Source organism: Apus apus, chromosome 23, assembly GCF_020740795.1.
Source record: "Apus apus isolate bApuApu2 chromosome 23, bApuApu2.pri.cur, whole genome shotgun sequence".
Classification (NCBI taxonomy): Eukaryota; Metazoa; Chordata; class Aves; order Apodiformes; family Apodidae; genus Apus; species Apus apus.
This window is the reverse complement of record NC_067304.1, coordinates 2819408-2846215: the sequence shown is the minus strand read 5'-3', so window position 1 is coordinate 2846215 and position 26808 is coordinate 2819408. Positions and strand designations below refer to the sequence as shown.

The following is a 26808-nucleotide window of genomic DNA, read 5'->3' as shown; positions in this document are numbered from 1 at the left end:
CCAAAGGAAATCACTTTCCTTTAGCAGGTCTTGATGTACAAACACACACCAGCAGCTTAACCCTTACAGTGGTGCCTGCACTTGCCTGAGCTCTGGACCTTGTAAGCACAAGTCCATGCAGGCACCACCAGCAGCTGAACCCTCCTAAGCAGGTGGTCGGGAGCTTTAAGTGCAGAGTAAAATATTTTGAGAATGTCACAGCAGGAGCTGCTCTCTACTTGCTGCCACTGAAAACAGGCAAGAGCTCTTCCCTGTGGAAAGTAATCAAGAGCTGCCAGTACACAAAAAGATTCTGTAATTGCTAATTCCTCAGTGTAAATTATGCCACCAATCTGTAATTGTCTGCATTAAAGGAAAGGGGGATTAAGCTACAGAAACTGTCTGAGAACAAGTTCAGGCATGTAAGGCAGTCCTGGCTGGACTAAAATTATATTGTACCCAATTCCTTCTGCTACAGTTGTCTGCTTACATTTCCATTTCACACGCACCCAATTTTTAAATGTTTTCTAACTTGGGGCATAGGACAATTATAGCAAGTTCCATAGTTAAAAATGCAATATATTTAAAGGCTAGATTTAATTCAAAATAATCAGGTCAAATATTTGTGTTATTCAGGAGGTGGCGTTTGGGTTTTTTTAATGCACTAGATAAAAGCTGCCCAAGAAAAGATTTTTTAATTGTTTAATTCTATAATTTTGCTATTTTTAGAAGCATCAGGAAATAGTTGTGGGCATCAGGGATGCAACAGTCTACAACAGTTTGTGTGTGCCAAGACTACATCCACTATGCTTTAAGTTACCCACAACAGATTTAACAGTTTAAAAGCCATTTTCTGCTCCCCAGCCACAGGGCAGGAATGTCCCTTTGGGCACAGGGCTGAGCAGCAGCCATCTCTGAGATGACCAGTCTGTCCTGGCATCAAGAACTGCTAGACCTGTTTCTACTGTGTCTTCTCTGCCTGTAAGGACAGCAGTTAATCATGTTTTTGATTAAGAATGCCATCGAGTTTAAATCCTTATCTTCCCTCTTGCTTAACTTTATAAAAACCCATATTTTATATCAAGTAATTCACCCATCTCACTACATCCAGTTAACTGGTCACCACCTACAAATATTAATAACTAGTCACATTAAGAGCTAGATCACTTACAATTTCTATGTGCTGGGACATGTAAGAATACAAAATCATTTTATCAGCCCATCTAGGAAGAAGAGAAGCAAAGCAGTACAACTTGCCACCCACTGCTATCACTTCCCTAACAGATGTCTGGATGAGCAGTGAACCAAGCCAAAGAAGTTTCCAGGGAAGGAGGATTGCCTGGAAAGATCAGGTCTCAGGTTTCCTGCCTCCTCTGTGATACGAGGATTCTCCCTCGTTGCCCTCTTAAAAGGAAAGGGGCATCTAAACTAAGCTCGAGATTTACCCAGAGCAGCAGGGAAGTTTTCCTCAGGTTTATCTGAATGTGGATTAGCAATAGGGAAGTCATGGAATCCCACAGGCTGAGACAAGGAGCAGACAGGGACAGCAGGGACTCATTAACTCCTCTAAGGTAAAGAACACACCACAACTCCCCACTCACAATGGCATTATCATCTCTGTGGCAAATCCAACAACAAAGCCAACATGAAGTTTGTACTCATTAGTTCAGGAAAAAAAGAAAATCCTACCATTTGTAGCTTTATCCTGCTTTCCTTTGACTTCTCAAAAGTGGAGAAAAGAAGGAAAGCTCAGTAAATGCAGCAAGACAGAACATCTATTGATAATCAGATAGAGTTCTCTGATAGCAGCTGATTAGTTTACTGGACATCAACAAAACCACTGCCTTCAAACCACTGAGGAAACCAAATTCAATTGGTCACTCTTCAGTCTGGATTGCCAAATTAAAACTAGAGATCTTTATATAAGACCAGACAAATAGAGACTTTTTCCCCACAACAAATACAAATCTAACACCATATCAGGTCTATGATCAGAAGTATTTGATCAATAATAGAAGAGAGAATAGTTGCAACTAAAAAATAACAAAACCAGACTTTTGATTCCAGAAATCAATTAATTATTGGGGGGTTGCTGGTCTTTAAGTAAGGGCTGGAATAAAAGTGCAGGTATTTTAATGGTTTGGTAGGAGGGTTCACTACAACTGAATCACAAAGAGCAATCATGAAACCAGTAAAATTGGCTTTTGATATAATCACAGAAAGATTTTATGGTGCAGGAGCAACTAAGGCCACACATTCCACCTCAATACTCATATCCTGGCAGGTAATGACTAAAAACTTCACAGCTGCACAGTGTAACTTTGCATGTCCTTGAATTTGCTTGGTGTTTATGTTTTTTCCATGGATCTTTGAAATACAACACGCAACCATTTGAACACTGGGAAAATACCATAGCTGAGGATGACAGAGGGTATATTGTACCAGCAAACCTTTTGAATGCAGTGGGTGTGGGAAAGCTGAGGACAGCAAGGTAAGGAGCCTGCCCACACGTTGGTACTACCCTCTAGCCAGCACGTGGTAACCTGGGAAGGAGCACTTCAAACCCAAGCTCTTCCTGAGGCACACCTGGAGAGCTGCTTCTGGAAAGCACTCCAGAGCTCTGTGAACTGAGGACATGTGCATGAAAATAGCAGTTCTGCAAACACCTGCGAGGTTAAAAATCAAGACCAGCAGTAGAAGTGTCACCTAATGAGGGAAATGCATCATGTGAGTGAATCCTCTTCATTTGACTCATGTTTGATTCTGTATGTTCACAGGACCATGGAATGGTTTGGGTTGGAAGGGACCTTCAAGATCACCCAGTTCCAACCCCCTGCATGGGCAGGGACACCTCCCCCCAGCCCAGGTTGCTCCAAGCCCCATCCAACCTGCCCTTCAACACTGCCAGGGATGGGGCAGCCACAGCTTCCCTGGGCAACCTGGGCCAGGGTCTCACCACCCTCACAGCAAAGAGTTTCCTCCTCATGTCCAACCTCAATTTCCCCTCTTCCAGTTTCAATCCACTCTCCCTTGCCTTGTCATGTATTTTACCTAAATATTCTTCATCTATCAACTGTCTATACTCCAGCACTAAAATCAAGTGTAACTAGACACACTTCAATCCACAGATCTGAGCTGCACTTAAAGCAGCATCCTAACATCTTTGCTAGAAAGCAAAAATTACACAAAGCAAAAGCAATAAAAAACATGTCCTTAAGACTCCCAGTCAAGCACATCTACTTCTGGGCCATACAGGGCTTTTGTTTGATATAAGGAATTTAAACAGACCACCCACAGGGATAGAAACATGCATTTATATGGCAATTTTAATTTTGTTAAAAGCCAATATTGTCTGTTCTCCAAGACCAGTAAAACTCTTGCACAAAAATGTTACATTCATCTCCCTGGCTGTGCTCAGCAATTTCAGCTTTCTAATGTAAAAATCAGTATCACCACGACCTAATCCCTACCTCACCTTGGCTCCCCTCACTGAAACAGAAATGCCCTACCTCTTGCACAATATAGTGAGGTTTTACAAAAGATTTTGGTGGGTTGAGATAAATTTATAACTATTTTCATGCTAAATATCTTCAGTGTACTAATTAACCCCTGATACAGCTATAAATTCTTCGAGGCATATGAGAAAAAAAAATTAGGTCCTCCAGAAGAGATCTGACTACCTCACAAATAATGACCTTAAAAAGACTCACCAGAAAATTAGATCAAAAAAGGCTAGGGTTTGCAACAAAAACATTTTTCTCCCCTACAGACACAATGGAAACCTTCATTATCTGACACATTTCAACTGAACATCACACCTACTAGACTAATAAAAATTCAACTTTCTAAACAAAAGCTAAAAAGGGAATGTAAAGAAATCTTAAATGTGAATTACTGAAATATACATGCATTAAGTCTTCCAATTTAAGAATCTCTCCACAACTATATTGGAATACAGATTTTTAAATCCAGCAACACCAGCTACTTCAAATCTAATTAATTCACTTTCCCACAGCCTCACACTGCAGCTTCTCACCCTCAAAGTTGTTACTCTCCAATGTAAAAAAATGAAGTATTTTTCTTTGTCACAATACAACCCCATACCAGCTTTGGAGGAATTTGATGACTTTTTATGAAATAAACCTTAACTGAGAGTCAAGAAAAAAATAATGTTGTGTGCAAAGTTTGCTCCTCTTTTTACATTTACACTACTCTACATTGTTGATGATCAGTCAGGGCCAGACTGAAACTTGGGAATTTTTGTTTTCCAAGTGTTTTTGGGAAGTCCACTCTGCTCTGATCCCATTTATCCAGCCACAGGAAGACTGTAAGAAGGTATTTCAGCACAGACTCATTCAGCATCAACTCTGACCTAAACAATCCCCATTTTTTTAAAGCACAAAGGGTTTTCAGAGGGAGTTTCTTCTGTAGGTAGACTGAGAGCAGACAAGTTCAGACATGCTCCGGGCCTCACTATCACATAACACCCAGGAGCTGCAGTCAACACCTGGAACTTCACTTTACCACAGAAATCCCTGGGAACAACCCCCTGCCCGGGATGTGAGGGCATCAGGATCCTCATTGTGTAACATCTGGAGGGGGGAAGGGAGAGCTAAGCGTGCCATTTTGTGGAGTGTTTTGTGGTGGGGTTTGGGTTTGTTTGTTTTAATCTAGATGCAATGGCAGCAAAACCCTCTCCCAAGCAGGTTTTCCTCCTGAGGAAGAAACATTTTGGTGCCAAACTATCTCGTGATAAGTTCACTTGGTCTGAAGGCCAAAAGCGAAAGCTGAAAGTCTCACTCCAACTTCGGGTGACAAGTAAGTTACTAGTAGAGGAACAATGTGTGCTGCCTTGAAAGAAGGTAGAGCTGGGGCTATCAGAAAGGGTGAAGTTGGGTTTCTGTAGCAGAAAGCTACACAGCTTGACCAGCTCATAGACACAACTCAATCCATAACTGCAAAGAGGCAGAACTCTAGGAAAGTGTTCAACAAACAACAGGGGAAAAGAACTGCAAGAGTTTAACCTGTATTTCTTGAAGATCAAGGAACAGGCTCAGAAACCCAGGATGCATATGTTCTACCTGAAGTATTTATGGAATACTGTTAACAAAACCAGCTGGCAGCCTCTTAGTCCTGTCCTCAAGTCTGCCAGAACTTCAACTGCACCTTGATCAATTCCAGGTGGACTGGAGAAGTGGAGAGACGCTTACAGGCTATTAACAAGTATCAATATTGCTCCACAATCAATCACTTTTTTTTTCCCCCAAATTGGCTGAACAAGCTATTATTTTAAAATAATTCCTCTATTTCAGCAGAACTGCAAATTCTCTTTAAATACATAAAATATAATTACTCATGAGACTATTGGAAATGTTCTTTCAAAGGACCTTAAGAGCTCAGATTATTCACTACACGATGTGTGGAAACCACACAACAGGAGAGTAACCTCAGTTACCTCTCAGGCCTGGAGACAACATGATGAGTGCCAGAGCAGCTTGTGAAAAAAATTCTAGTGAAAACTGACTTCTTTGTTAATGGACCTATATATAGACATGTACAAGTCATGTATCAAGTCAGTGCACTTATGTCACTCCCACTGTGACCTCCCTCACCACTTCCTAGAGAGGAACATGAATCCTGATGCAGAAAGAGTGAAGGGATCATCACTGCAGAAAATTCCCATTTCTTTAACAAAAGGAAAAGTGACATGGAGACAAATTACTTGCAGGACAGGCTGGTGATAGAAGATGCTGACCCTGACTCACAAAAGCCAAACCTGCCGGGCCACTGCCTAACATCACCTGGGGGGGTGTGGATGACCTGGGGTCCCTCAACACTACAAGGAAAAGGAAAATGTGTCTTGATTGCAGCTTATTGTGCTGAGTTAGAGCCAGGGTGATACATCCAGGCAGATAACTCCAAGGCCATGTTAAGGACAGGTGGGAGAAGGGGACAGAACTACAGACTGGAGAGAACCAGGCACAGCTGATGATACTGCAGGTCAGGAGAGCAGCACTCTGAGAAGAAGACAGGAGGAGAACAAGCAGCACCTGCCAACAAACCTAGCTCAGGCCCTGCTGCTGAAAGCTCAGGCTCTCAGAATAATCACTCCACAGCCTGTGCTAATTTTCATCATCTTGTAAACATTACACCAACTTCAGTTCTTTACAAGCCCCCATCCATCCACAAGGCTTTTCAACTAATATTTAAAAAACAAAATTGGCAAACTTATGTTTTCAGAACCAAACTAGCCACTGAAGTTGTGAAATGAAAACTATTTTAATAACTTTAGATTTTCTTCAACTGTAATAAAGAGAGTTGGTTGGTTTTTTTTAAAGCCATTTGTAGTAAGATTGTATTTGAGATATTATTACTTCAAAAAAACTAAATACTCCTAAACAACAACAAAAAGAGCTTCTTCAACACAAACCAGGAGTATTATGGTTATACATGGCATCTTCCTGAGCAGCTTTCAGGTTCAGCTCTGCCAAACATTCTGCTCTCCCTATGAACATCAAAGATAAAACCAACAGTGTTTTGCTGAAAAGCAATGTATGTAGTGCAGGGGGTTTTATTCATATTATTCATAGAAGAATAAAGTGGGAAAGCATCTTCTACTTTCCAAAGCAAACTCCTGAACTCCTCGAGGGAGAGACCCTCCTTCACACTGTATCAACTTACAAAGCACACAGTATTATTAGCTATTTCCTTACTCCCTCTGCAACTGCAGATTTGCCAATACAGAGTTGTAGAAGTAGGAAAAGATGAAAGGAAAAAGGTGACAAAGTTGTCTTATTACTGTTTACTAGTTCAACAATGCCGTGCAAGGTTTTTTTTCCCAACTGTTGCTATCAAGACCTTTGCTTGGATTTCAAGTTTCAAGCCTGAGGTTTCCCGATTTCATGTTGCACCACTAAGAAAATAACAGTAACTACAACTTAACTAAGTCATCTGTTAACAACATCTGAAGCAGAAAACACTAAACTCTCCTGCATCCACCACAGTGAAGAGATGCACCTACACGTTTAAAAGATGCAAGTGGTACTAAGAAGCCGAACCAGCCATTCAGACAGCAGCAATTTCATAACATTCCTTCCCAGTCACTGGGCTCTCTGCCCCACTAACATTTCTGGTTTCTGTTTTTCAGCATTCTAGTGTGTATTCCCCACGTTTTTCTCCAGCTGCAGCTTCTTGGATAACCTGTACCTACTTTTATTCTAGGGCTGTGACAGAGCCTTTATAAAGCCCAAACTGGAGAATTTAGAGAGCAAGCAAACACGAAGTTTTTAACAGGTAACTTTCCCAGGAAGGCCGTGACTGCTTTAAGACTTCCAGGCAGGCTTTCTAACAGAGTTTTCCTTCCTTCTCCACAGTTTCCCCTCATCCCTGAAGCCCACCTCAGCGCCCAGAGCATCACAACCCATCCCCGAACCCAGCTCAGCAGGAGAGAAAAGCGCCCTTTAAGAGCTTCTGGGTCCGCCGGATCACATGCTCCTCTTCCTATCAATTAGTCACTCTTTAACAGCCTCGCAGCCCTTTGACCGACGAGCTCCTCGAACTGGCAAAAAAAAATAAATCACAACAAGCCCGAGCTGGGAGCCCAACCCGAGTCCCTCCTCAGCCCCGTCCCGCTCCTCTCCTCCTCCGCAGATCCCTCCTCCCCACCACACACCATCCCCGTGGGGGGGGGGAACCCGCCATAAACACCGCCCCCCCCCGGCAGGGCCTGGCGGGACGGGCCTGTCGCCCCCTGAGGCGCCTCGGGGCGGGATGGGGGGGGGGGGGGGGGGAAGGCGGCGGGGCCGGCGGGGGGCGCGGGCCCTCAGCGTCCCGGGGCTCCCCTCAGGGCGGCCTCTCGCCCTTCCCCTCAGCCCCGGCAGCCTCCCGCCTCTCCCCTCCGCCGCCTCGGCGTCTCCCCGAGGCCCCTCGAACCCCCCCCCCCCCCCACACACAGGGCCAGCGGCCTCTCCCCGCCCCCCCCCCCCCGGGCCCCCCTCACCAGTTGGTCATGTCGAGGAAGAAGGCGCAGCCGGCGGGGCTGAGCTGGAAGCCGAGGAGCCGCTGGAACTCTCCGATCAGCACGTCCTTGTCGGTGGTGCCCAAGCAGCTGAACTTCTGCATCAGCTCGGCGTCCAGGTCCACGTCCATGCCCTCCATGGCTGCCGGCGGGGCCCGCGCCCCGGGGCCGCCCCGCTCCCGCGCCCGCCGCCTCAGCGCCGCACGGGGGGGGCGCGGGGGGAGCGCGCCGGGGGGGGGGCGGGGGGCGCGGGCGACGCCAGCGCTACCCGCGCACTGCGCATGCGCCGGGCCCGCCCCGCCACAGGGCACGGCGCTTGTGACGCCAGCGCGTCCGCGGCGTCACCTCCCCCCCCCTCCCTCCCTCCTCCTTTACCCACGCGTGGCGGGAGAAAGGGGGCGGGGCGTCGTATGCAAATGAGAGGCGGAGGTTTTTTTGAGGGGGGGGAGGCGATTGCGTCATCGCGGTCACTCTGCGCGTGTTTACGTATGCAAACGAGGGGGCGGGGCCCTCGGGTCACGTGGCGCCGCGGCGCGCTGGCCTCGCCCCCGGTTTGTTTGGGTTTGTGCGTTTGGGGGGGGTGTTTTTTCCACTCCCCCGCCCCCCAAAAAAAACAAACCACTTTTCTTCCCCGATTTCCCCTTTCTCAGCCCCGCGAGGCCCCTCGCGGCCAGGCTGGCCCCGGCTCCCGCCGCGCAGCCGCGCGCTCCGCCTCAGCAAAACGCTCCCGGCTTTTCCCCTGCCCCGAGCAGCCTCCTCAGCCTCCCCTCGCCTCACGGGAGCTGCTTCCCCAACACGCGTGGCCGGGGAAGCCCCCCCACACCCCCGTGACCCGCGGGGAGCGCCGCGGGCCCCGCCGGGGAGGCGGGAGGAGCGGAGCCCGCCCCTCAGCCTCCCTTGTCCCTCGCCGGCTGCCGTCGGGCGCTGGGCCCGCCCTGCGCCGCTGTCGCTCCTGGAGTGCGTCACTTCCGGCCGGTGGCGGGGCGCGGGGAGCAGGATGCCCAAGTGAGCGCGGAGCGTGGGGGGGGGCGGGAGTCCGGGAACCGGCCCCGGGAGGCGGGGTTGGAGGCGAGGGCTGCCCGGGCACGGGAGGCAGGGCCTGGGCCGCGGGGGGGGGCTGCTCGGGCCCGGCGGGGAGGGGCCGGTTGGGCCCCGGTTACGGTTTGGGGATCCCGGGGGGCGGGTCGTGCTTGTTGAGGCCTCGGGAAGCGCGGAAATGGGGGAAAAGGGGCGTCGGGGCTTGTCCCGGAGCAGTGCTTCCTCCTTTAACCGGCCCCGGGCCCAGCCGCGGAGCCCCTGGGGGGTGTTTTAACCCCCACAGTGTGAAGTGAGTTGTTAATAACAGAGTTTTCCCTCTTCAGGTTTTATTGTGATTATTGTGACACGTACCTCACCCATGACTCGGTAAGGACCAAACCTTCTGCAGTGATTCCCCATCTGGATGAAGTCCAGAGGTGGCCTCAGAGATGATCCAAGGGCTGGAGCAGCTCTGCTCTGGAGACAGGCTGGGAGAGTTGGGGTGTTCAGCCTGGAGAAGAGAAGGCTCCAGGGAGACCTGAGAGCACCTTCCAGTGCCTGAAGGGGCTCCAGGAAAGCTGGGGAGGGGCTTGAGGGATGGGATGAGGGGGATGGATGAAAAGTGGAAGAGGGAGATGGAGGTTGGACATGAGGAGGAAATTCTTTGCTGTGAGGGTGGTGAGAGCCTGGCCCAGGTTGCCCAGGGAAGCTGTGGCTGCCCCATCCCTGGCAGTGTTGAAGGGCAGGTTGGATGGGGCTTGGAGCAGCCTGGGCTGGTGGGAGGTGTCCCTGCCCATGCAGGGGTGGGACTGGATGGGCTTTAAGGTCCCTTCCAACCCAAACCATTCCAAGATTCTAAGTGCAATAAAATAAAATTTAAACCCAAGTCAGGTCACAGCGACTGTTACACTGTCCTTCTTGACTTCTCACTTCTTTTTTGCATAAAAGAAATGAGAATAGGAGTGATTTAACTGTCAGCAGCCAAAGGCAGCTGGTACTCACAGCTGCCCACGAGTGTTGTGATGAGTTAGGAGGAGATAATAATGTAACCTTTTGGGTTTTGTGATCTTCCTCAGCCCTCCGTGAGGAAAACCCACTGCAGTGGTCGAAAACACAAGGAGAATGTGAAGGATTATTACCAGAAATGGATGGAGGAGCAAGCTCAGAGCCTGATTGACAAAACAAGTAAGGTTACTCCTTCCCTGACCCTGGGTTGCTCTCTCCTTACTTCCCCTGTCTTTCTTCCAACTGCTTTTCTTCCCTTCTTCCTCCCTTCCCTGCTGAGTCTTTGCTCTGGGAATCAGGAGGAAAAACTTCACTTCAGAGTCTGAATCTTGAGGTCATCTGGGTGGGTTTCCAGAGGAGAGACTGAGGCACTTTCTGCTTCACTCCTGGGGCCTTGAGCCCTGCTGGGAAGGTCATGTTAGGTCATGTAACACGTTTCTGCTTTTTGGTAGCAGCATGCTCATGTAAAAAGCATGAATAAGAAATCCAAAAGATAGGAAAATGGACATTAAAATGGATGGATTTTTGATATTTTTTGTTATGCTCTAAGTTGCCCTCAGTTCTTGAGGGATACTGGGGGTTTTTTTCCCCTCTCTTGCTATTAAAGACTTGAATAAAGTGTGAAGTCAGCTTATAGGGTACTTGTCCTCTGAGTAATGATTCTTTTCTCCATGAAAAGAAAAACAAATGGCAGATCAGCCTCGTGGCACCTTTCCTGAGAGCACAGAATGTCTCCAGTTGGAAGGGATCCATATGGTCCATTCCAACTCCCTGCTCCTGGCAGGGCTTCCTGAAACCAAACCCTCTGACTGAAGAGCATTGCCCAGGTGCTCCTTGAGCCTTGAGGGGAGCTGTTCCCACCTGGGGAGCCTGTTCCAGGGACCACCCACCCTCTCAGCCTTTTCCTGCTCTCCAGCCTGACCCTTCCCTGACGTAGCTTCGCTCCATTTCCTCGTGTCCATTTTCCTGGCGACGTTTCCAACTTTCACATCTTCCCCTTTACCCTCTAGTCGATCCCAGCCTTTTGAATTTCACCTCTCCATGTTTTTCATGCTTCTTGTCCCCTACCCCAGCCATTCCCTCCTGTCCCTTTCCAGGTCAGCATGTCTTTACCCAGTGATCCCAGCTGAAAGTCGCAACCTGCAAATCCCACGATGTGGTTTTTTTTTTTCTCTCCCATCCTGTTCCCTGTGTGAAATCCATCAAGGAGCTCTCTAGTCTCAACTGGAGGAGTAATTACTAATTGCCTTCAAGAATTATCAGGTCCTTCCACCATGACAAGCAGCACAATCCAGGGATTTGTTCCAGTTAGGACACCTGAGCACGCAGCATGACGTGACCGTGTGGCATGAGACGGACGATGGACACAGGCCCTTCCTTAGCCTTGTAACTGGTTTTTTTTTCTCCTGGGATTCTTTCTTTCCTTTTTTTTTTTTTTTCTTTTCCCCCCCAATGTAGCGGCTGCATTCCAGCAAGGCAAAATCCCACCGACGCCGTTCTCGGCACCACCCCCTGCAGGAGCCATGATCCCACCTCCTCCCAGCATCCGTAAGTCTCCACTGGGTGGTGTCTGACTGGGATCGCAGCTCTCTGGAGCTGTGCTGGGTCTTGCTTCTTGTCCTGTTTTGTCAACCCATGAGACACTTGTTAAGAGAAGTCCTTTCAGCTTGAAATCGGGCTGAGACACTTTGTGAGTATCAAAGTGAGAGTGTTTCAGCCACCACCCTCATCCTTAGTTTGTCTTAGTTTAGTAACATTAGCATGTTAATAGGCCTGTGCCTCCTCATTAATTGCCAGCTGTGTAAACACCTTCAGTAAAACTTCCAGCACAGTGTTTGGGTGGGTTTTATAAAATAGAATAGTCTGAACTTCAGCTGGCAAAGTCTTGAAGTTCCTTTCTGCTGAGAGTCCTGCGGCTGGAAGTGGTAGCCACCTCCATTAGAGGTGGAAGTAGGAGCTGCTGTGTTCCTCTGGCTCACTTTTTTGGCACCTAAAGTCAGAACTGAAACTGCAAACTAAGGCAGGTAGTCGTAAAACAATCTCAGACACCTTTATGACTAAAATTTCCTGTGAAGTTGAAGAACTGTTTAGCATTGATGAGTTTGAAAGCCAACAGGTCTGTGACTGATCTCTCTGTGTGCTCAGCTGGACCCCCCAGGCCTGGCATGATGCCAGCCCCTCACATGGGGGGGCCACCAATGATGCCAATGATGGGCCCACCCCCACCAGGAATGATGCCAGTTGGTCCTGGTAAGTCTGGAAATGGGTCAATCCCTGTCACTTCAGGCTGTGGTTTGGGGGGTGTTTGGGTTCTATTTGCTGCCTAAGGAGTTGGGAAAGAAACGTGGAAGATGTGGGGCCTACCTGGGTAACTGTGTGCAGTTCTGGGCTGCCCAGTTCAAGGAGGACAAGGAACTGCTGGAGAGAGTCCAGTACAGGCCACTGAGGTGATGAAGGGGCTGGAGCATCTGCCTGTGAGGAAAGGCTGGGAGAGCTGGGGCTGCTCAGCTGAGACAAAAAGAGGCTGAGGGGGGATCTTGGATCTCATCAGTGCTGATCAGTATCTCCAGGGGGTGGCAGGAGGATGGGGCCAGACTCTTCTCAGTGGTGCCCAGTGACAGGACAGGGGGCAATGAGCACAAACTGATTCACAGGAGGTTTAAGCTGAATATGAGAAAATACTTCTTTACTGTGAGGGTGACGGAGCCCTGGGACAGGCTGCTCAGGGAGGCTGAGGAGTTTCCATCCCTGGAGACATTGAAAACCCACCTGAATGTGTTCCTGTGGGATCTGCTCTAGGGGATCCTGCTCTAGCAGGGGGTTTGGACTGGATGATCTCCAGAGGTCCCTTCCAACCCCCCCACTCTGTGGTTCAGTGAAGCAGCAGCAGTCCCTGGGTGTGAGCTGCAGTCTGGTTCATGGCTGATGTCACTTCAGCCCTCATGCAACCACAGGGTGGGGGGACACCCCAAGCCCCAACCTCTGCAAGTGTTTCAGTTTGCACAGACTGTGTACACACATTTGCTGATCCATTTTCTCTGTGTGGTGAGACATTAAACAGTCTTACACCTGCTAATTAAAGTTCCTTTCCTACTGGTTGGGAGTTACTAGTCCCTCTGGGCAACTGAAATTATAGTAAATTGTAGCTTTTCTACCTCTAGTCTTGACAGTACAATCTTTAATTGTTTAGGAATCCTGTGTTTGCAGAGCTTCTGTTTTTGCACAAGGGGTACATTTTAGCATTAAATTAGTTGTATTATTTAAAATGTCTCAAGACAGTGTGTTCCAGAGAAACCACCTGCCTTCCAAAGTCTTTTTTTATAGAACTGCAAAGACAAACTAAACAGTCTTTGATCCTTTCCGTGTCTGAGCTCACTGGCATTTCAAGAATTCTCAGAGGATGTTTTGTTGAAGCAGTTACTGGAAGAAATCTAAAGACACTAAGTGTCAAGAAGTGTCTTTGCAATTATTGTTCTGCTGGTAGAAACTGTTCTGTGTTTTAAGGGCACAAAATCCGTGCATGATCTGTGATAATTGGGCAGTGTAGTGGCTGCCTGAAAATAAATTGAGATGTTGGATGGAAACCATTATTTCAGTGCCTTTTAGCAGAGCACTTGCTTTTCTTTGCTAATGCTAATACCCAGCTGGACAAAGTACACTGGTCTTTCAATTTGTTTTCTTTACATACTGGAGGATTTTGCAGCACTTTTTTCCAAATGAACTTTCTAATTTGGTAATTAAACTGGTGTCTCTTTTGAGTGGTTGAAAATAATTTTATAGAATTGTGGAATGGTTTGGGTTGGGAGGGACCTTCAAGATCATCCAGTTCCAGCCTCCCTGCATGGGCAGGGACACCTCCCACCAGCCCAGGTTGCTCCAAGCCCCATCCAACCTGCCCTTCAACACTGCCAGGGATGGGGCAGCCACAGCTTCCCTGGGCAACCTGTTCCACTGAATATTGTCGAGTGGGTGTATAACCCAGGAACTTGGTTCTTCCTCTGCTAATTACTAATATCCTTCAGGGAAATGTCATCCATCTCAGCCAGCTTCTAGATCAAAGCTTACACACTTGTGAAATGAACTGCTGGGGGAGGAGCCTGCACTGATGGGACTCCCAAGAGTTCGTCTCTAACATCCTCTTTTTCCCTTTGTAGCCCCAGGGATGAGACCCCCGATGGGAGGACACATGCCAATGATGCCAGGGCCTCCAATGATGAGACCACCCTCCAGACCCATGATGGTGCCAACCAGGCCAGGAATGACCCGTCCAGACAGATAAAGGTGGAAATGAAGCTGCCTTTTCTCTCTCCTATTTCAATCTTCCCCATGATAAAATGTCACAGACCCGTATCCATAGGATTTTGTATTAAACCAGTGTGTGGGAGAGATCTGCTGTTCCTTCAGATTGCAGACAGTTTGCCCTAGCTGCACACTGAACTGATGCTTTTGTACCTGGCCTGTATTTTTGGTGGTTTTTTAATTTGTTTTCTTTGTTTCTTTCCGCCCATTGAGTCATAAAACACAACAATAAAACATGGGTCCTGTTTTACCTACGGAGAACCTGAGCCTTGCTCTGTGTCTGGTTTATCTGCCTGGCAGAAAGAGCTGTCAGTTTTCCTTGCTCCCTCTCTTAACTTTCAGGGTTTCTTCTCTCCTCAGTACTTAGGCAGCCTCTCTCTTTCATCTCGTACCCCTCAGGAGCTGTATCACCACCTGCATTTTTTATTCTTGTGTTAAAACAAGTGCACGTGTTTTTAATAAAAAACAACAAAAAAGGGACATCAGAAAAGCCTGCAGTGGTATCTGACTGGGAATTGAGTGGCTTTACCAGCACATAAATAGGGTGGATTTAAGAAAATGTTGACTCCCCACTGAGGAAAGCAGAGATGCTGTTAAAAGGCTCATTCTTACAGTAATTGTTCTGATGCTGCCTCATGCTGCATTCATCCTTGTATTCCATCCCTGGAAAGACATGGAGCTGTTGGAAAGGGTCCAGAGGAGGCTACAGAGATGATCCAAGGGCTGGAGCAGCTCTGCTCTGGAGACAGGCTGGGAGAGTTGGGGTGTTCAGCCTGGAGAGGAGAAGGCTCCAGGGAGACCTTAGAGCACCTTCCAGTGCCTGAAGGGGCTCCAGGAAAGCTGAGGAGGGGCTTTTTAACACAGGGCAGTGATAGGACAAGGGGGAGTGGTTTTAAACTGAATGTTTCTACAGCTGCAGGTGGTCCAAGCTGAGATGTCCATGTGGGAAATGCTCTGAGTCATTGACACCCCTCAGAGTGTCACAACACAAACATTAAGTAGCACAGAAACACTATGAAATTGAGAATTTATTTTTTTTAAATTCCAAGCAGCCTTGCTGGCTCCATTGCTTTATGTTGAATTGGGGGTTGGAACCAGGTGATCTTTAAGGCCCCTTCCGACCCGAATCATTCCGTGATTCTATACAACTGAAAGAGGGGAGATGGAGGTTGGAGATGAGGAGGGAATTCTTTGCTGTGAGGGTGGTGAGACCCTGGCCCAGGCTGCCCAGGGAAGCTGTGGCTGCCCCATCCCTGGCAGTGTTGAAGGGCAGGTTGGATGGGGCTTGGAGCAACCTGGGCTGGTGGGAGGTGTCCCTGCCCATGCAGGGGGGTGCGACTGGGTGATCTTGAAGGTCCTTTCTAATCCCAACCAGTCTGGGATCCTACGACTGCTTCATTTGCAGTGCAAGTGCCCCTGTTGTTTCCAAAGCCCAGGCTGGATTCGAACCCGCGGCCCCGCAGCGCAGCCCGGGCCGTGCGGGTCCTCCCGCGGCCCCGCCCCCCGGGCCGCCCAGCAGGGGGCGCTGCGGGCGCGGCGGGCGGGGCGGGAGGCGCGATGGGGCCCGGGCGCGCGCGGGGCTGAGCCCGCCGCTCCGCGGCATGGCCGGCATCATCAAGAAGCAGATCCTGAAGCACCTCTCCCGGTCAGGCCGCCCGCTCCTGGGCCTCTTCTTCCCGGGAGAGGAGGAGGGGAGGGAGGGAGGGTTGGCGGCTGAGGTGGGGCGGTGGGGTCAGGGGCCTGGGGGGGGCTGCTGTGGGGACTGGGGGGAGGTGTGAGGGCCGGGGTGGGTGTGAGGGCCGAGGGGCTGTGGAGCTGCCGGGCCCGGGGGGAAGGTGAGGGCTGGGGGGCTGTGGAACTGCCGGGGAGGAAGGGGAGGGCTGGGGGGCTCTAGAGCTGCCGGGCCCCGGAGGAAGGTGAGGGCCGGGAGCTGTGGAGCTGCCGGGCCTGGGGAGGGTGTGAGGGCCGAGGGGCTGTGGAGCTGCCGGGCCCGAGAAGGGGTGCGGAAACGGCCCGGGGAGCTGGAATCCGAGGGGAGCGGAGCCGTCCTGCCGCGGGCCGGCCCAGCCGCCCTCCCCCCAGCGCCGCGTCCCGCCGGGCTCAGGCCCCTCAGAGCCCCGGGTCGGTGCCCCCGGGGTGCGGGGGGTTCCAGGCCGGCCTGGCTCCTGCCGGGAACGGCGAGGGATGCGTTTGCTGACCCTGCGGGATTGCTTGTAGGCCTGGGCCGCTTCCAGCGGCAGCTCCTGCTTGGCTGGGGACGGCTGGGCTGAATAAAAGCTCAGGAGACGAGAGGAAGATACAAACAGTGAAAGGTGCTGAGGGCGAGAAGGAAGACCTGTGATAGCTACACAGGTGGCACATCTTCAGGCACTCGGTTGTCTTTTTCACTGATGTTTTGTTATTTTTAGTGGAGTTCATTAAGGGCACTGAAAGGTGTGTTGAGGAAGACCATGGTCTGGTGCTTCATGTGTAAGACTGTGAGGGAGTAAAAACAGCTTCAGGTCTGGCTCTGCCACTGACTGGGGGGTTGACCTTGAGTAAATTGGGGTGCTTCAGTTTCCCTCTTGTTTGATAGGAAAGAGCTGCATAAGAGCTGGCAGTTCTTGTGTTATTTCATGGCCAGGGCAAGGCCTCCCTTTGGAATGCTGAGAGATCAGAATAAATGATGAAATATAAAGATGGCACATCTCTGAGGATGCTGGTGAAGGCCCAGCATTGCACAGTGCTTTTCCTCTCCATGCTTTTTGACCTGCAGATGATAAAATCCTTTCCATTTTTACTAGCAGAGAAGCTCAGATATAAATCTAGGGGCTTGAAGTAACTTGTGTGGGGTTACATGGTGTTAGTGATGGAGCAAGCAAGGAAGACCCGGGAATCCTGGCCATTTGAGGCTGGCAGTAAATCCTGAGACTGTCTGGAACCTCAGAAGAATGCCCACAAACTGCAAGTGAGCAGTTTCCTCAGAAAAGTGTCTTGTCTTTGGTGGTTCTGAGTCACTTGTTGCTCAGTGCTCCAGCTTTCCAGGCACTCTACCAAAAAGGAATGTAACAGAGCCTGCTGCTTGATCTGTTCAGTGCACTAATTTAAGGGAATTTCTGCTAGACCTGACATCACAGATCTCTGAGCTTTCTGTCTCATTCCACCTCAATCAGCCTGTTGTGCTCGTTATGGATTCAGTCTCCTTGTCAGGAGGCACTGAAGTGTTTAACAAGGAGAGGTGGGTGAGTGTAGTTATTAATGGAGACTGAAATACAGCTGGGCTTTATTCCTGGGTACTGCTCCTCCTAGACTGGAAGGGGGTGAGTGTTGATCTTAAGGACGATTCCCTTTCTTTAGATAGATACACTTTCTTGCTGGTGCTTTTATTTAATTTCACTTTTCATTCCCCTTATCTTCCACTGTTACAACATCCCTGCTCAAAGTGCCCCTTTTTCCCTGCAGTCAGGCTGGTGGTTAATGTTCACCTGTGTCTCTCTGTGTGGTTCCAGGAGGAACAGGCAGTCACAAAAAAATTCTGGAGCTTCACCTGTTTTCCTGGCAAGTTGGACTTGGTCATTTGGGGTGGTTGCTCTGATCCTCCCCCTCTCTTACATAAGTATTTTGGATGTTTTTCAGAAATGCATTTTGAACACAGTTCAGTGTTGTATAAAAAGATGAAGTTCTTCCATTCCAGTTTCATTTCCTTTAAATACCCCAGCTTCCCACTCCCTTGGGGCCTGTCTTTCAGCTCTGCTCATTTCCCTGGAAGAATTTTGCTACTGAATCATTCATCAGCCTTGATTTTCTGCTTTCCATTTGCATATGAAATAATTCCTTGTTCCTCTTGTTATGTCTTCATTTGAAGTTAATTTGCTTGGCGTGCGTTTTTGTTTCATTTCTGTGTGGAAATTTGCAAGGAGGGGTCACTGGAGACTGCAAGGGCAGGGAAATATGAAAGAGCTGTTTCACAGCCACTGCTCAGATTAAGTGAATCACACGTCTAATAGGATGAGAGTGGTCACTTGCAGTGATCTGCAAAGCTGGGCTTTGCCTGGGGACAGAGCTGAGTTATGAATGTGTTTTAGAAGGCTTAGCCTGTGTTTTGCTTTAGCAGCTTAAATTCCTAGAGCAGAGGAATCGAAAAACGTGGCGCTTTCACCATCTGTGCTTTTCACTCTTTTAGTCCTATATTTAGCTTGGAAAAGAAAACAGATGAGGTGACTTCACTTTTTTTGGTTCTTCTGCACTGGCACATGGTTGCAGCACTGCAGGAGAATGTGGATAACCAGAGACCAAAGTGCTGGGGGCAGCTGTAGTAGATCCTTAATCTCAGAGTGTTGGAAAGGGTATGTATATCCATTTGGTAAACAGGGAAACTGAGGCAAGGCAAACTGTCCAAGCTTCCTTCATATAACAGTTTGGGATTTGAGTTTTCAGCTCTGCAGTGGCAATCCTTACCAAGATTCTTTTTTATTTCATTTCATTAGGAAGCTTTGATCTACTGCTGTGTCTGGCAACTGCTTTGTGCCATTTTCTTGTGTTAAACATTTTTAAACACGTGAGCTTGTGGAGTAGCAGGCCCTCATAAATTATCTAATTCCACATGTTAAATGGCTTCCAGAGGAAATGCAACATGTAATCCTCCTGTTTGGAAGAAAATAATAAAAGTTAGGTGGAGAAGATAATGAGGTAATAGGTTTTCTTGCTCCAGTTCCAAAGGGCTGATGTGAAAGAGCCACTGAGTCAGAAACATCTGAAAGAAAAACAAACTGGTGTCAGCAGGGGGGCTGGAGTGGTGGGGTTTGGGAGCAGCTTTGGATGCAGGAGTAGACCACAAGTGGATCTGGCTTTGATAGGAGCCCTGCAGAACTGCAGCTGAGGAGGAACTTCAGGAATTGCTGAGACTAGAGTGAGAAGGAAAGGGCGGAGAAATGAGAGAGGAAATTTGGCTGAGGTAACACCAGCACCATCACGGAGAAAATACTGAGGAAACCACATGGGAAACAAGGCCTGTTTGCAGAGGGAAGAGTGCAATACCTGAGACACCAGTCCAGGCAGCTGGCCCATTTGATAACAGATGTGTGCAACAGCAGTGCGGGGAATACCAGACTGGTGGTTTTTAATTTCCTAGAGCTGTGCATGTAAACAGGGCCCAACAGTCACAGGGGCCTTCTACTGAGTTCATGAAGTACTTGAGTGCCACTGGGGTTAGCCCTGTTTTATTTCCAGTCTGTTACTCTGGATTACTGGACTCATAGGATCTCAGCTGCTGCTTGTGTGTTGGTCAAGAAAATACCTGGAAGGTGCTGTGGAGCAAGACTGGGAATTATGGAGGGGACAAAGACAATGTTTGTAGCAAGGTTTTTGGTGCCAATCTTATATTGTGCTTTGCTTCTGTTGGTTGCTTTGTCTCCTCTTTTCCCTTGTGTTGGAGATGGCTGAATGATGGGTAATATTTTGGACAGCACAACCTTTCCAGTTGGAGGCCAAAGCCAAATTATCTCTGGCAGGTGCAAGGCTTCCAAGCCAGGCTTATCAATTGTGCCACCAGTTGTCACTTTCTCCTCCATCCCAGAGTCACACAGAGGAAGATGAGGCGTGGCAGAAGTTGGCACAACTGTCTTTCACAGCACAGTATTGGAGCCACCTTTTTGAATAACTGTGATCAGCTTAAGAAACAGAATTTTAATAAACTCTAGCAAACAAAATAATTGAGTAGCATGTGCAGGATGTGATGCCTACAGGTATAGGTCAAATACATGGCCAGAAGAAACAGCATCATGTAACTCACGATAAGCTGGATTGTATCTCAGAGCCTTTCCTCTCAGTTCCCTGTGGTTTAGGGCACATATCCCTTTTTCCAGTCAAGACTGTCTTGATTCCTCCCCTCTTTCATTTGCAAGTGCACCTAGTCCTTGAAAATATTAGGAAAGCCTTTAGTGTATCTTTAGTTTCTCCTAGATCAGTTTAGCAGTTGAGAACTTGTGGGTGTAACAGAGTGTGCTGAGCTGGGGACACGTGGGCTTCTGTGGGCTGTTGTTTTGTAACTTGGATGTAAGAATCTCAGAATCCCTTCCTGGCCCCAAAAAGGCATTTGGCATTACCCCTTCCAGGCAGTTGTGCTACTTCTGTGCCACATGGAAAGATTTTAGAGTTGGCTGGCTCCAAGACCCAGAACTGCTCTGCCACGTGAGCCCTGCCTGTTCTGTAGCATTACTGGATTAGCTCTTCACTTGGTTTGGAGCTGTTTGTGCCTCTGTGGTCAAAAGGATATGATTTTCCCTGTTCTCTGTCCACCCCCTCCAGCAGAGATGTGCTCTCAGGCTGAGGACACATAAAGGCCTTTGCAGCTCATGGTCATTCTGCTGTTTGGTGTTACTGGCTTCTCTGAGAGGTCAGTGTGGCAAAAGTGAGATGTGTTATCCCAAGGGCACCCATCCTTCTTCTCAGAAAAGATGGGGACAAGAGGCAGAAGCAGTGGTTCTTCAGCCAAGAAACTGGGATTCAGTCTCTACCTTTCAGGAATTGTTAAGATGGGGCTTGTGGCTTGTACTGGGCAGAAGGTCAGATCACATTATCAGATATGCACCATTTGCCCAACATTGAGGTGTGGGGAATTCCCCAAGTACAAAGAGCACTTCTTTCCCCTCAGTCCTTAAATTTCTTGGCCAAATGCTGCAGTCATAGAATCATGGAATGGTTTGGGTTGGAAAGGACCTTCAAGATCATCCAGTCCCAACCCCCCTGCATGGGCAGGGACACCTCCCACCAGCCCAGGTTGCTCCAAGCCCCATCCAACCTGCCCTTCAACACTGCCAGGGATGGGGCAGCCACAGCTTCCCTGGGCAACCTGGGCCAGGGTCTCACCACCCTCACAGCAAAGAATTTCTTCCTAAGATCTCATCTCAATCTCCCCTCTTCCAGTTTATTATCCCTACATCCCCTTATAGTGATTTCCAGACTTTTAATAATACAGTATGAATTCTCTGCTCTGTTTGCCTCTCAGTTGTCCTGAAGTGCTCTGCAGCATCACTGAGAGGCAGCTGTGCCCTTGCAGTGACAGTCACAGTGACTGCACATGCAGGCAGTAAAATGTGTTGGAAACCTTCTGATTTAGAAACACCTGCAGTCAGTAAAAGGTGTGTGCTTACCATTTAAGGCTTCAGGTTGCTCCCAGTTTCCTGACCTTGATTCTAAATTAACTGGAAGAAATTTAAAGAGCATGGTGCTTAGGGAGGAAAGCAAGGAAACTGCATTTGGGAAGGACCTGGCAAAGCTACACAATCATGGAGTGATTTAGTCAGAAGGCACCGCTGGAGAACCTTTGCCTGGGACAGAGTCTCTTTGCTGGAATTGAGACTAGCCTTCCAATTTTGGCTTTAGCTGCTTTAATATTCTCCTTCAGCAACCAGGGAAGTTGCTGCTGCTGAAGACAACAATTTGCCTAAAATATCCGTTGCAGCTATGGGAAATAGGTGAAACCACATGGCTTCCAGCAGTTAAAAACTGGTGATAAAAATCCCATTACTTTTGCATTTGCTGGTTCCTGCTTTGCAGTGAGTTCTGCTCAGCCAGGCAGTAATTTCTTGGGTATCCAAATGCCACAAAGCACACAAGTTGAAATTCAAAGGCTTGGAAAACAAATCTGGTAGCTAAAGTCCAAAATAACCTCCTCCTGCAGCTGGTGCTCAGGCTAACAATGGCAGAAACAGCAGAGGAGAGATGTGGTTGTGTTCTCACACCTCAAGGGGCTTGCATCTGCTTTGGTGTGGCTGAAGAGGGTGTGAACAACACAAGTGTGGGACAGACAGCAGGTGATCCGGGGGGGTTAAACCTTCCTGAATTAAGTTCTACAGAGAGTCATAGAATGGTGAAGGTTGGAAGGGACCTTAAAGATCACCAGGTTCCAACCTCCCTGCATGGGCAGGGACACCTCCCACCAGCCCAGGTTGCTCCAAGCCCCATTCAACCTGCCCTTCAACACCTCCAGGGATGGGGCAGCCACAGCTTCCCTGGGCAACCTGTTCCAGTGCCTTCCTGCCCTCATGGTGAAAAATTTCTTCTTGATGTCTAACCTAAATCTCCCCTCTTTCAGTTTAAAACCATTATCCCTTGTCCTGTCACTGCCCTGTCTGGTAAAAAGTCCCTCCCCAGCTTTCCTGGAGCCCCTTCAGGCACTGGAAGGTGCTCTAAGGTCTCCCTGGAGCCTTCTCTTCTCCAGGCTGATCTTGATCTTGGTGTGGCTGGGAGCAGGAGAACTTGTCTCAAAAGGTGGGAGGGTTTGGGGACAGATGAGGACCCATGGGGCCATCTGGAGGGCAGTTGGCAGTGTGGTCCTTTGTGGCTGTGGGGTTGTTGCTTAGTTATCTGATGTCATAGTTTACCCAGCAGATAAGCAGAGATAATTCTAACGAGCCAGTTTGTCCATTGCTCTGAAAATAGCCTCGGGAATATTGGCAAAAAGAAGCAGTTTTGGGAATAGGGTGGAAATGGTTTGTAGCAGAAAACTCTGAGCCAATTTATAAGAAAGAAGCTTTGTCAAGGCAAAGAAGCAGCTCCTTCCCAGCTGCTATTTTGCAGAGCTCCTGAGGTATCCAGCATTGAGCCACTTGGAATAAGTTTGTCTCTAAATTCTTATAATCTGTGTCTTGCAAAGCATTTGAGGCTGGATGTAAACACTTTAATGTAGTCATTTGGAAGTTTCTTATTATCCTACTACATTTTGATGGCTTTTCTACCACTTAATATTTTAATACTGAGGAATTATTGATGGAAAGGTGGAGCCCCAAACTCATTTGGAGTGAAGTAATAACCAGCTACCACTCTTTTGCTCTAGAAGGGTGGGAAAAGAGGGTGCACAGGTAACAGGATGTGGTATTTTCCTTTCTCAGAGAGTCATCTCTAAAATCAGGGTTGCAGTGCTGCAGTTAATCAGAAAAAAATCCCAAATGGTCAGTTTTACAAAGCTGCTGGATTCAAGGTGTTTCCAACCACTTTCACTTGGCTGGAGGGAGAAGTGTGTTGTTTCTGGAATGCTAAATAGACTCTTGTTGCAGCAAAAATCAATTGCACTTCAGTGGCTCAGGAGGAAGATGTGGCTGGATCTGTCCTCACACCTGCTGGGTTTTGCAGCTGGCCACATGGAACCTCTCCCACTGCTGCTCTTCAGATGGATCAGGAAAAGGGGCTGTTAAACATGACTCTTGTCCCCTTGTCTTCTTCCTCCCAGGCTCCTTCAGCTCTTACCTCCTCTGCAGCTGCTCGGTTGAGTCTGAATTATGTCATGTTTTCTGCAGGTTGGAAACAAAAATGCAGATTGGTTTGCAGGGTGAATAATTCCTTAAAAACTGAGGAGTAGGCTTCTGGGTAATGCGTTTATTTACATGTTTCTTCCTAGTTTTCTTTCCTCTGTTATTATTTATTTGAGATTTAGTCTTGGGAAGTTCCCTGGCAGTTGATGAGGGTTTGCACTGCAGATTTTGGAGCACGGGGCAGGTGGCATTTAAACTTTACTGAGCTTCCAGCCAATGCGCTAGAAATAGCACAACAGTTCCTCAGTGAGGTGGAGTTTAGTCCCTGCCAAAAACCCAGCCTCTTTTCCTTTCAGATTAGTTTGTGGTTTGCTTTTGTAGGTCTCTACCAAATTCATTGCCAGTGGGTGCGGTGCAAGAAGCATATGGAGCCTTTGCTGTTTTCCAGCATTCAAGTGCTTAAGAGTCATTTCTGTTTGGGACAGGAATTTGCCCTCAGGGTCTAAGCAGGCAGACTTCAGAAAGGAATGACCTGATGTTCATGCTCTGGGTAGTAGTTGTTTCCTTCCTGATCTCCTTGGAAATGTTGTTTTTCCTCTGTGAGTTGATTCACTTTGAATTGAACTTCTAAGCTTGTTTACCTTAGCCATATTGTATTGCAGTAGATAATTTGGAGCCAAGAGAACTGATGACCCGTTGGTTTTGGGCCTAAGGGTGTTTTGTAGCACATGTGAAACTGCCTTTGGGTGGTTGAGTGATCCAGCCTCTTATTCACTGTAGTTGGAGCTTGGAAAAACAGAAAGCTGATAATATAAAGGCACCAGTGGCACGTGTGTACAGGTACACAATGCACTCAAATCCACCCTGATAAGGAGCTGACCAGAATGGTTCTAAAGGCTGTTACCAAGTTACCTGGTAACGTGTAGGCAGGTTGGTGTGTAACATCAGTAGAACAAAGTCATCAGGTTTATTGCAGTGGGACCTCTTTGCCCTCGGAGGAAAATATTATTGCCTTCCTGGAGATGGAGGATGCATCAGTGCTGTACACAGAGTACAGCTGAAGCTGTGGAGTTTGTGGTTAGTTTGGTAGTGCTCAGATTCCCTTCAATTCTAAATGGCTTTCTACTAAGTTGGTAGGATACCAACTAGATTAGTGCTAGATACCATCTAATACTGGGAATAAAATAGTCTCATCTTTTGCTAATTCAGCTTGTTTCCCTTCCTTGTCTGAGTCTGAATCTCTCAGTCTTGACTAGGTCTGTGCATGCTCACCAGACAGATTGCTCCTCAGTTATACCAAAACTTAAATGGCTTTTCTTCCTGAAAGGGCATTTACTTCTTCTTCCTATGGGTCTTAAAGGCAGCTATTTTTTCCTTTTTTACAGAAGTTTTGATCCCTTGCCCAGTTTTATTTCCTCCCAAGTTGTTGTTCTGTTCATTCTCAGAAGTGTGTCTTGCAGTTAAAGCTGCTTCTCTCTTCCTTGAAAGTTTTCCTGTTTTTGGAAGTCACTGACCTTTTCTTGTATTAGGCAAAACCCATTTTTCTGAGTAAACAAACTCCTTGAGTTGTGAGCAAAGTAGGTTTAATATGAGGGGAAATGGCCTATTGCAGAGATTTTTGACTCGCAGAACACCCTCTTGAGGGAAATTATGGAAATTCCAAGATGTAGCCTGTCCAAAACCTAACCAGGCAGGGCTCTGGGAAAGATACTGGGTAAAGAGCAAGTCTGTCTTGGCCAGAATACAGTTGTTTTTCCGCATGCCTAGTTTCTGCCCTTCTGCCAGAGTTGCTTAGGGTATATATTTGTGTTTCAAATAAAGTCTTCATGTCTTCCCTTGCAGTTACCCTTGCAAAAGAACCATCTTGTCTGCAGCGGTTTCCCTGAGGTCCTTAATATTTCTTGTCTGTTTTCAGATTGCATCTGATAAGTTACTCTCTTCCTGGCTTACTTGTGTGTAGAGTATTTTTCCATCTGCTATCTGCAACTGTGGATAGGATTGCAGGCCCTACAGCTCCTTCCTCCTGCCAATAGATGATGCTTGTCATTAAGTAAAATCAAGGTCACTGGTGTAGTGCTAATTAGCTCTCATATGTAATAACCATAGTAACAAAGATATTAGTAGAAATAAATGTGTTTAGCTGAAGGTAGTGATTATGTACAATAGACAATGATTACTGAGTAACTGCAGGAGAAGAAGCTGAGGCACAAGATCTAGTTTTGGTGTATGAAGCTACTGAGGAGATTGTTCCTGTAGCATGTGGCAGCAAGGTCATGAGAGAGATGGATCTGGAAATAAGTTTTATGATTTCAGGCATCCTCTCCTGACATTGTCTGTGTATTTGCTCAGTTGGAGACAGTGTGGCCAGACAGCTACAAATGTGGCCATAAATTTATTATTTATGATGATTGCCAGCAATCAGATTTGGCCAAACTTCCTCTTGCAATCGGTGAGTTTGTGGCCTTAGGATGTGCAAGTTGATTAGTTGGGCAGTCATTCTTTTAGTAGTGGCATCAGGACATCACTTTTTGATGTATATTCAAGCTGATGATTGAGCAAATAGACTGACACTCCTGTACCTTTTCCCCCTAAGACATGACGCAAATCAAATCATTATCTCGGAAACTGCCCAAGAAAGCTGAGAGTTTCTGTAAAGAGCATCATCCTTTTAGGCCAAATGCCAGGAAGATGTTGAGGTTTAAGTCATCTGGGTGTTGTTAGCATCTCAGGATGAGCCTTTTAGTCTGCTATGAAATTAGGATAGCCCTGTTAATGACTGCATCTGCTTCTTATGAACATTCATTGAGTGCCCTAACAGTTGTGTCATCCAAAGTGAAAAGAAACTGGTGGGAAAACTCTTCTCCACAAACCACTGGGCTAAGCAGGAGGCTTGACCTAGCAGGACTTCCCCAGCTATAGCTGCTGCAAGCATCTATCTTGTATTTCCCACGGCCTTCATGGTGAATGCAGCAGGATTATTATTCCCTGGAAGGCTTTCTGTGGTGTTTGTGCACTGGCTGTTGTGCAGCTTCTGGCTGGGGGCACTGCCAGGGGCAGAATGCTGCTCCTGGTAATGTTGGTGTGGATTCATGCTGCTGGTGGGAGCCTGCACAGATGCAAAATGCCCTCCTGACTCTGCAGTGACAATTCTATAGAAGACAGAAAAAGGTTTTTTGATTTGACTTTTGTCATGGTAATCCTGGCAAGCTCAAAAGGAGTGCTGGCCTTGGAGTTTACTGGCTTAGTGATGTGTGGCTTCTG

The 26808-nt window shown here is 47.9% G+C and overlaps 3 protein-coding genes across 5 annotated transcripts in view; 2 read left to right on the top strand and 1 right to left on the bottom strand.

The window, feature by feature from the left end:
- ILRUN (inflammation and lipid regulator with UBA-like and NBR1-like domains) overlaps positions 1-8272 on the bottom strand; it is a 55334-nt gene extending 47062 nt beyond the window's left edge. Inside the window, exon 1 of one of the 2 annotated variants that reach the window (XM_051639283.1) lies at positions 7979-8272. In XM_051639283.1, the coding sequence (XP_051495243.1) occupies positions 7979-8136 (158 nt within the window). In that variant the 5' untranslated portion in view covers positions 8137-8272. The remainder of the gene's footprint in view (positions 1-7978) is intronic. The other variant, XM_051639282.1, reaches the window with a different exon arrangement.
- Positions 8273-8904: 632 nt separating this feature from the next.
- SNRPC (small nuclear ribonucleoprotein polypeptide C) lies at positions 8905-14583 on the top strand. Of its 2 annotated transcripts, none has more exons than XM_051639307.1 (6): positions 8905-9001; positions 9358-9400; positions 10090-10198; positions 11477-11566; positions 12164-12268; positions 14173-14583. In XM_051639307.1, the coding sequence occupies exons 1-6, from the start codon at positions 8994-8996 to the stop codon at positions 14295-14297; spliced, it is 480 nt and encodes a 159-aa protein (XP_051495267.1). In that variant the 5' UTR covers positions 8905-8993; the 3' UTR covers positions 14298-14583. The 2 variants fall into 2 exon arrangements, with proteins under 2 accessions (XP_051495267.1, XP_051495266.1); XM_051639306.1 differs by having other exon boundaries at positions 11474-11566.
- Positions 14584-15875: 1292 nt separating this feature from the next.
- Positions 15876-26808, top strand: part of BLTP3A (bridge-like lipid transfer protein family member 3A) — a 34543-nt gene continuing 23610 nt past the window's right edge. The window contains exon 1 of the mRNA XM_051639147.1: positions 15876-15962. Within this exon, the coding sequence (XP_051495107.1) occupies positions 15919-15962 (44 nt within the window). The 5' untranslated portion in view covers positions 15876-15918. The remainder of the gene's footprint in view (positions 15963-26808) is intronic.